We start from the raw sequence: 9557 nt of genomic DNA on the forward strand, positions 1-9557 counted from the left end.
AGGAGAGATGGGAGTCTCACTGTGTTTTTTCCAGGCTAGTCTCAACTTCTGGGCTCCAGCCATCCTCCTGCCTCCCAACTAGCTGGGACTACAGGCAAGAACCAAGCTTCTTTTGAGGAACCTTGAGAGTTCCGGACTAACAGAACCACTTACCTTCCTGGTCCACAAAATGGGTATATCCTACTCATGGCGTGATGAATGTAGCGTTATCATCAGTAATGTAATTATTAACACCTGTGCTCCCAACTCACTCTCCTTCCCAAGTCCTAGGCGTTCTCCTTAGAATGATGAGCTACAAGGCAGGGGACCGGCCACCTCCCTCGGAAGGGCCTGGACACCTGGGGTGGAGGTGGCGGATAAAGAGAAGCCGATCAGGCCCCCCCACTCCACAGCCTGAATGGGAGGATCAGGCCCCCCCACTCCACAGCCTGAATGGGAGGATCAGGCCCCCCCACTCCACAGCCTGAATGGGAGGATCTGCTCGACGTGGCGGATGAGCTGCGAGAGAGGGCGCCCCACTCCAGCTCCAGACAGAGGGGTGGGAACGTGACCCCGACCCGGGGCGGGTGAGAGGGCGGGCTCTGGGGAAAGGGCTCTAGAAGGTGCCGGGAGGCGGGAGGGGGGCTTCGGGAGGGCGAGTTAGCCGGGATCGGGCTCTGAGGGGCCCTACGAAGTTCGGTTTGGGGGCGTGCCCGGTCGAGGCGGACCTTAGTTGGGGGCTGGGCTTCGTGGGGTCAGGACGCAGTCCCGGGGCGTCTACAGAGCAGGCTTTTGTGGAGGGCTCTAAGGGGGCGGGCCCTAGGGGAGCTGGGCTCTTTGAGGACCGGCTTAGGGGCTTGGGGGTGGGCTCCGTGGGAGTCTATATGGGCGGGTTTTAGAGGGAGTGTGTTCTGGGGAACAGGTCAAAAGCGACGGGGCTCTAAGGGGCAGGGCCTGGGCTGGGGCCTTGGCTGGTGGCTCCAGACTGTGGGTGGGGCTCTCGGGGGCGCGGCCTTGGGGGCGGGGCCGGGTCCTGTCGCCACCACCGTGAGGGGTGCGGTGAGGGGGTGGTTCACCCAGCTCGGCACACTTGGGGGTCCCTCATCTGCCTTGGGGTTATGCCAGGCGGCTATTTTGGGCCTCAGTATTCCCCTCGGTGAAATGCCAGGGGCCAGGAAATTACTTATTTTTTGCGACAACGGGGTCTCGCCCTGCCACCCAGGCTGGAATACAGTGGCGCGATCACGGCTCACTGCAGCCTCGAACTCTTGGGGTCCAAGCGATCCTCCCATCTCAGTCTACTAAGTAGCTGAGACTACAGGCTCATTACACCACACCCAGCTAATTTTTTTGTAGGGACAGGAATCTCACTATGTTGCCCAGGCTGGTCTCCATCTCTTGGGCTCAAAAGATCCTCCCGCCTCAGCCTCCCAAAATACTGAATTACAAGCGTGAGCTGCAGCACCCGGCCATGCCCAGAAAATCGGAATGCACCTTCCTAGGCCGTCCGCAGACCCAGGTCGGGGGCGAAGGCGCGCTCGCCCATCCTGGTCACTGCTTGGCTTGCGGGGGGTGGGAGATAGGGGTGCGTACCTGTAGGCCTGGGGGCACCCGGGCGGGGGGTGGTCGCCGAACTCTGTGCGATCACTGGAGGAAGGGACTGGGGATCATTTGAGGGATGAGGAAATGGAGAAGGGGCGCCGCAGCCGGTTTTGAGGCGCAAGGGGCAGCCCCCACGTGGCCGCGCGGACTCCCTCCGGAAGTGCCGGAGTTCAGATGCTGTGCGACCGCGCACGCGGGGCGAGCGGCGCCCTCTTTGAACCTCCGGCTTCTCCCGTCTAGTGGGGCCCCAGTGCACTTGCAAGTGGAGAGACCTGACGACACCCCACCCCCAAGCGCCCCACTCACGCTGTTGTGATTCCTAAACCATCGTGCCCGGAACTCAGTGAAGCTCCCAGAACGTATTACATTGTATTAAAATGGCTTGTTTATCTCCACGTTGCATCAATGCCCTCGGGGCCAGGATCCTCGGTTGCCAGACTTCCCGGGACCACTTGGAATGCCTCCTCCACCTCGGACTAGCAGTGGCCTTTGGCCTCAGTCTCCCCAGTTGACAAAGGGGGGGTAATCTGCGCCTCCAGGACTACTTTGTGAATTACTTAAGGAGCGGGCTTGAGGCCAGGACTCTCCTGCACTGCTACATCCCCATCCCCATAGCAAAGGCTACATTTTATTTACTATCATTTATATTTGCCTTGTGTTTTTCCCAGATCTAGGTGCAAACAGCACCTGAAAAGCGTTTGTTGATTTCATGAGAGGCAAGGGGTCCCTTACTCTCTCCTCCTCTCCCTCTTCACGCTCTCTGGTTCCCTGCCACTTACCCCACCCCCGACTCCAGGTCCCGGAAAATTTGCCAAGGGTTTGGGGGAACATTCAACCTGTCGGTGAGTTTGGGCAGCTCAGGCAAACCATCGACCGTTGAGTGGACCCTGAGACCTGGAATTGCCATCCTCCTGCCGGTGACTCTGACCTTCCACATCTAGGGGGGCCAGGGGAGCCCCCAATCCAGCCTGGGCACCTCCCCTCCCCTAGGCCACAGCCAAGGTCACAATCAACATTCATTGTTGTCGGTGGGTTGTGAGGACCGAGGCCAGACCCACCGGGGGATGAATGTCACTGTGGCTGGGCCAGACACGGCTTAAGGGGAATGGGGACTGGGGACAGGACCCCCCACCGCCAAAGTCACTCAGCCTGTTTTCTGCCCTGACTCCAACCACTCGTCTTTGGAGACGAGGGCTGGTGTCAGGGATCTGGATGGACTCTGGCTGGATTTGGGACTAAATATTAGAGGGCTGGGGGTAAACAGGCTGGGGCAGGGAAGCTAAAAATCTCTCTTCTTTTTTTTTTTTTTAAGACAGAGTCTCACTCTGTTGCCTAGGCTGGAGTGCAGTGGCCCAATCTCAGCTCACTGCAACCTCTGCCTCCAGGGTTTGAGTGATTCTCCGGCCTCAGCCTCCCAAGTAGCTGAAATTACAGGCATCTACCACCACGGTGGGCTAATTTTTGTATTTTTAGTAGAGACGAGATTTCACTGTGTTGGCCAGGCTGGTCTCAAACTCCTGACCTCAAATAATCCTCCCACCTCGGCCTCCCAGAGTGCTGGGATTACAGGCATGAGCCACTTTGCCTGGCCTAAAATCCCTTTCTGAAATGTGGGTGGTAAGTTCTGCTCCCTGGAGTGCTCCATAGTTTTGTTTTTTAAATTAGAGACAGGATCTCGCTCTTGTCACCCAGGCTGGAGTGCAATGGTGCGACTTTAGCTCACTGCAGCCTCTAATAACTGGAGTCAAGCGTTGATCCTCCCGCCTCGGCCTCCCCAGTAGCCAGAACCACGGGCACGCTCCACCACACCCAGCTTATTTTGAAAAAGTGTTTTTGTAGGAACAGGGTCTCAAAACGTTGCCCAGGCTGGTCTCCAACTCCTGGGTTCAAGCAATCCTCCCTCGGCCTCTCAAAATGAGCCACAATGCCTGGCCAATAAAAGTTTCTTAAATGAATGGATGGGTGGATGAGCTGTGTAAGCAGCACAGCCTCTCTCCTCTGTGTCCAAGTCCTGAGCACACCCTACCCTCCTGGGACTGAGCTCAGATCTCATCTGGGGGAGGACATTGAAGACCTGTAGGTACTAGGGGCCCCCTCCTAACAGCCCAACTTGCTATCCCCCACCTCCCGACTCCAAAGGGTTCTTTCTCACCCCTCTGCAGCCCCCGCCAGGAAAGGGCTCCCTCCCCAGCACCTAGCCTCAGGGGGCCCCAGTAACTAGAATAAGGAGGCAGATCTGGTGCTTTTTTGTTGTTGTTGTTGTTGTGTTGTTGTTTTGAGACAGAGTCTTACTCTGACACCCAGGCTGGAGTGCAGTGGCTTGATCTTGGCTCACAGCAACCTCTGCCTCCTGGGTTCAAGCAATTTCTTCTGCCTCAGCCTCCTGAGTAGCTGGGATCACAGGCACCCACCACCATGCCCAGCTAATTTTGTGTGTGTGTGTGTATTTTTAGTAGAGACAGGGTTTCACCATGTTAGCCAGGCTGGTCTCGAACTCTTGACCTCAGGTGATCTGCCTGTCTTGGCCTCCCAAAGTGTTTGGATTACAGGCATGAGCCACCACCCCCTGGCCTGGTGCATGTCTTTATAAATAACTGGATGGGCAGGTGACCTCACACCTCAGTTTGCTCGGTCATTAAATGGGGGTTCCACTAAGACAACTGATGTGAAAACTCTTGGAGGGAGACCAGAGCTGGGGCGGGGGGGGGGGGGGGCGGGGGGCATGTATCCCTCTGCCCTACCCCCGCAACCAGCCCATGAGCCTGGGACTACCACACTCCTTTCAGAGACAGCTGGAGCATCAGCAACCTCCCCCCGGACACACACACACACACACACACAGAACCCAGGGGCACCTGGCCACTCCCCCGCCCAGGGGAAGGAAGAAAAGTTATAAAGAAGTTACTAAGTTAACTTCTTTAAGTTACTGGTAACTGCTAGTCTTTGGGGGTGGGGTCGCCAACCCATTCTCCCCATCCCCCAGTGGGGCTGGAGGGCTAAGGACTCCTAGCAGGAGGGGAGGCAGGGCAGCCCCCCAGTTCCCTGGAGGTGTGTACATGGGGGTGTGGTGCACATAGCAGGATGCCCCCACACACACCCTGTGTCCTGTAGTCCCCCGGCACAGCCAGAGGCCATACAGCCCTTTAGGAGGAGCATTAGTGGGGCACCAGGGCCCCCCCACCCCCTCCCCGTGGCAATAAGGAACCTCCCACAGCCTGCTCCTCCCCCTTCACACCCCCTTGGAGGTAAAAGGAGGGTCGGCCAGCACAGACTCCCAGGCTCCGGAGAGGGGAAGGAAGGGGCAGCAGAGAGGGGTCAGGAGGAGGGAGCTTAAGCCAGGTAGGGTTACTTGTCTCTGTGACTCCCTCCGCCTGGCACATGCTGCCCAGCTATGGGGACCTTTGACCTATGGACAGATTACCTGGGTTTGGCACACCTGGTTAGGGCTCTGAGTGGGAAAGAGGGTCCTGAGACCAGACTGAGCCCCCAGCCAGAGCCAGAGCCAGTGCTGGAGCCGGTGTCAGCGCCGGAGCCGGTGTCAGCCCTGGAGCCGATGCCAGCGGCGGAGTCGGTGCCAGTGCCAGGACCCAAGGATCAGAAGCACAGCCTGGAGTCCTCACCAGCTCCCGAACGCCTGTGTTCTTTCTGCAAACACAATGGCGAGTCCCGGGCCATCTACCAGTCCCACGTGCTGAAGGATGAGGCCGGCAGGGTGCTGTGTCCCATCCTGCGGGACTACGTGTGTCCCCAGTGCGGCGCCACGCGTGAGCGCGCCCACACCCGACGCTTCTGCCCACTTACTGGCCAGGGCTACACCTCCGTCTACAGCCACACCACCCGAAACTCGGCAGGCAAGAAGCTGGTCCGGCCTGACAAGGCGAAGACACAGGACACAGGCCACCGCCGAGGAGGAGGAGGAGGAGGAGCAGGTGCCTGCACAGGTGGCTGGGGGGGACCTGTCCGAGGGTGCTGGCTGAGCCCCCCTGTGAAGTAAGATTAGCCCCAGTACCCACCTCCAAGGGTTAGGGGAAGACCTTAGAGAGAGCTTAGAATAGCAGTTTATTTTATTTACATATTTATTTATTTATCTTGAGACAGGTCTCTTTCTGTTGCTCAGGCTGGAGTGCAGTGGCGCCATCTCGGCTCACTGCAACCTCCACCTCCTGGATTCAAGCGATTCTCCTGCCTCGGCCTCCTGAGTAGCTGGGATTATAGGCGCGCGCCACCACACCCGGCTAATTGCCACCATGCCCAGCTAAATTTTGTATTTTTAGTAGAGATGGGGTTTCACCATGTTGGCCAGGCTGATCTCGAACCCCTGACCTCGTGACCTGCCTGCCTCGGCCTCCCAAACTGCTGAGATTACAGGCGTGAGCACCGCACCGAGCCAGTTTATTTATGTATTTATTTATTTATCTTGAGACAGAGTCTCTTTCTGTCACCCAGGCTGGAGTGCAGTGGCACGATCTTGGCTCACTGCAACCTCTGCCTTCCGGGTTCAAGCGATTCTCCTGCCTCAGCCTCCTGAGAAGCTGAGGTTACAGGCGCCTGCCACCACGGCTAGCTAATTTTTGTATTTTTAGTAAAGATGAGGTTTCACCATGTTGGCCAGGCTGGTCTCGAACTCCCAACCTCGTGATCCACCCTCCTCAGCCTCCCAAAGTGCTGGGATTACAGGCATCAGCCACCACATCCGGCCCGCAGTGGTTATTATAGATGCAGAAAGAAGACTTTTATTTTATTTATTTATTGATTTATTTTTCTTCCTTTTTTTTTTTTTTTTTTGAGATAGAGTCTCGCTCTATCACCCAGGCTGGATGGAGTTCAGTGGTGCGATGTTGGCTCACTGCAACCTCTGCCTCCTGGGTTCAAGTGATTCTCCTGCCTCAGCCTCCCAAGTAGTTGGAATTACAGGCTTGCACCACCACACCTGGCGTGTTTTTTTTTCCTCCCGTAGAAACAGGGTCTTACTATGTTTCCCAGGCCGGTCTCAAACACAGCTTAGGTGATCCTCCTGCCTAGGCCTCCCAGAATGCTAGGATGACAGGCATAAGCCACCACGCCTGGCCCCACTGAGGTTTTCTTTCTTTCTTTCTTTTATTTGATTATTTTTCTGAGATGGAGTCTTGCTCTGTCACCCAGGCTAGAGTGCAGTGGCGTGATCTTGGCTCACTGCAACCTCTGTCTCCTGGGTTCAAGTGATTCTCTTACCTCAGCCTCCCGAGTAGCTGGGATTACAGGCACCCACCACCGCGCATGGCTAATTTTTGTATTTTTAGTACAGATGGGGTTTCACCATCTTGGCCAGGCTGAGTCTCGAACTCCTGACCTCGAGATCCACACGCCTCAGCCTCCCAAAGTGCTGAGATTACAGGCGTGAGCCACCGTGCCTGGCCCCCAGTGAGGTTTTAAAAGAGAAACTCGTTCTAGCAACTTAAATTGCCTTTGAGGAAGTCAGCTAACAGAGGAGGAGCCAGTCTGACTAGGTGTGTTTGGGCACTGCCTCCCCCAGCAGACTGTGAGCTCCTGGAGGATAGTGACTGGGAGAGGACGACCCCTCCCATCTACTCCCAGGCAGCTTTGCAGTGAACATTTGTTAAAGTCATGAAAGGGTCAGGTGTGGTGGCTTACACCTGTAATCCCAATACTTTGGGAGGCCAAGGCAGGAGGATCGCTTGAGCCCAAGAGTTTGAGATCAGCCTGGGCAACATGGTGAAACCCCGTGTCTACAAACAAATTAGCTGGGCATGGTAGTGTGTCCCTGTAGTCCCAGCTACTTGGGAGGCTGACCAGGGAGGATCGCTTGGGTCCAGGGGGCAGAGGCTGCAGTGAGCTGAGATGGTGTCACTGCACTGTAGCCTGGGCAACACAGCAAGACGTCTTAAAAAAAAAAAAAAAAAAGCACTGGGCATAGTGGCTCATGCCTGTAATCCAAGTACTTTGGGAAGCTGAGGCAGGTGGATCACCTGAGGTCAGGAATTCAAGACCAGCCTGGCCAGCATGGTGAAACCCTGTCTCTACTGAAAATACAAAAAATTAACTGGGCATGGTGGCATGTGCCTGTAATCCCTGCTACTCGGGGGGCTGAGACAGGAGAATCGCTAGAACCCGGGAGGCGGAGGTCGCAGTGAGCTGAGGTCATGTCACTGCACTCCAGCCTGGGCGACAGAGTGAGATTCCGTCTCAAAAAAAAAAAAAAGCATGAAAGACTGCCTCCAGGAGAAGATAGTGTTTCCTGTGAGGTTTGACGCTGTCTCACTGGGAGACGCTGGAGGCCGAAAGGACATAGGGAAGATGGTGTCTTGCGGCCAGCCTTTCTGATGAACAACTTTTGGGAGTAGCAGAGCCGGGGACCCCAGAGCACGGCAGCCACGAGAGGGCACCACAGTCACAGAATCGGAACTCCTGCGCTTTGTCTCGGGCTCTGGGTCCCAGCGGGTCCGCCCGGCGGAGCCAGAGACATCACGGGGTCGCTGTCTCCGGAGCAGACCCTGGGTGGCGCCAGAGGCCCAGCAGGCCCGGAGGCCAAGTCCGTGGGCAACTTGGGGAGCGTTGAGTCATCGTCGCCCGTGATTAAGCATTTCTCTCCCTCCCCCTCCACTAGGTTTCAGAGGTGCCGGGAAGTCTGAGTCTTCGCCCTCCTGCTCTCCTTCCATGTCCACCTAGGAGGCTGCCTACACCTGGGCAAGGGCACCCGGGCTCGGCTGGATTTCCAGGAAGACCCACCCTATGACGACTGCCCCCACTCCCAGATCCTCCCCCAGCCTGGGATTGAGCCCTGGGGATGACCCGGGGTTGGCAAGGGAACAGCTGAAATCGCCCCGTCCTTGGGGACCCCGCCCTTTGTACCGTCTGCCGTCTCCCCAGTGTTGGGCATCCAGTCAGCCCTCAATAAATGCTTATGAATGGATCAACAACAGACAAGGCCTGGTCTTGGGACAAGGTGTGTAGTGTGAACCTTGCTGGGAGTCCTGTACCTAGATCTCCCCTTCTCCTTTGAGTTTCGGCACGCTGGGGTGAGCTGCTTTGTGCAGAGAAACACAAGTGGGTGCCTTGGGGTAGCGGGGGGTTCATGGCACCTCAAAGCCAGATCGACATCATGAGACCCTTTCTGTGGACATTTGGTCTTTCAGCCACCCCCTGCACTGACATGCAAGATGGGTGGACTCCTTCCATCCCATCCCCAGCTCCGTACTGGAGGTGGGGGCTTCATTTGAGGAAGAAATTGACACACAACTAGACAGAGCCCCCCCATCCTCATCACTAAGGAAGGTGACTGTTTATGTCACCATGAATGCCCCAGTGACAAGCCAGGCAGTTTAGAGCAAGGGAGGGACATTTAGGGGGCAGGGAATGGGATCATGTCCTGGGTGGTTGGGCAGGGGTGGTGGCCTGGGTGGGCTTGGGCAGGAGCAGAAAGATGGGGCCATTCTGGCAGGGCAGGGGGGATGCATGTGGGGGAATCCCCACACCCCTGCCTGCCTCCTCCACCTCCAGATCTTGTTCTGTTGGGGCGACAGGTGGCAGTGCTCAGGAAGCCAGCGCGCCCACTGTGAAGTCCACATTCCTACCCGCCGTCCACAAACCAGCCCTGAAGCCTGTGGTCTGGCGGCGGGGAGCAGGAATCGAGCTTTGCTGTCCCCTCTGCCCTTGGCTTTCCGACTTAAAAGACTTAAATTGGAACCAGAGGCCCTGGGGATGGGGGTGGGCTCTTGCAGACAGCTGGGTCATGGAGGGGGAAGTGGGGAGGAGGAGAAAGAAAACAGGATCCCAGCGGCTCCCAGGGTCTGGGAATGGAGTTAACGGTTTCCTAGGGCAGAGCCGCTGGGGCTGGAGACCCGGGGAACTGGGCTTACACCAGGGCATGTCCTGGTGGGCAGGGGGCTCACCTGGGTGTGAACCTGCCCTGCTCTTCCCTCCCCTCCTGCATCAGGTCTCCAGGGTGTAAGGCTGCAGAGTGGGAGGAGGACCCCGCC

At 57.0% G+C, this 9557-nt stretch overlaps 1 protein-coding gene across 1 annotated transcript; it reads left to right on the plus strand.

Moving 5' to 3' along the window:
* Nucleotides 1-771: 771 nt before the first annotated feature.
* Nucleotides 772-8956, plus strand: NANOS3 (nanos C2HC-type zinc finger 3). Its single transcript, XM_002828765.5, has 2 exons — nucleotides 772-5510; nucleotides 8186-8956. Exons 1-2 carry the CDS (start codon nucleotides 4973-4975, stop codon nucleotides 8245-8247), a joined length of 600 nt encoding a protein of 199 aa, XP_002828811.2. The 5' UTR covers nucleotides 772-4972; the 3' UTR covers nucleotides 8248-8956.
* Nucleotides 8957-9557: the final 601 nt, after the last annotated feature.

Source organism: Pongo abelii, chromosome 20 (assembly GCF_028885655.2).
Source record: "Pongo abelii isolate AG06213 chromosome 20, NHGRI_mPonAbe1-v2.0_pri, whole genome shotgun sequence".
Taxonomy (NCBI): domain Eukaryota; kingdom Metazoa; phylum Chordata; class Mammalia; order Primates; family Hominidae; genus Pongo; species Pongo abelii.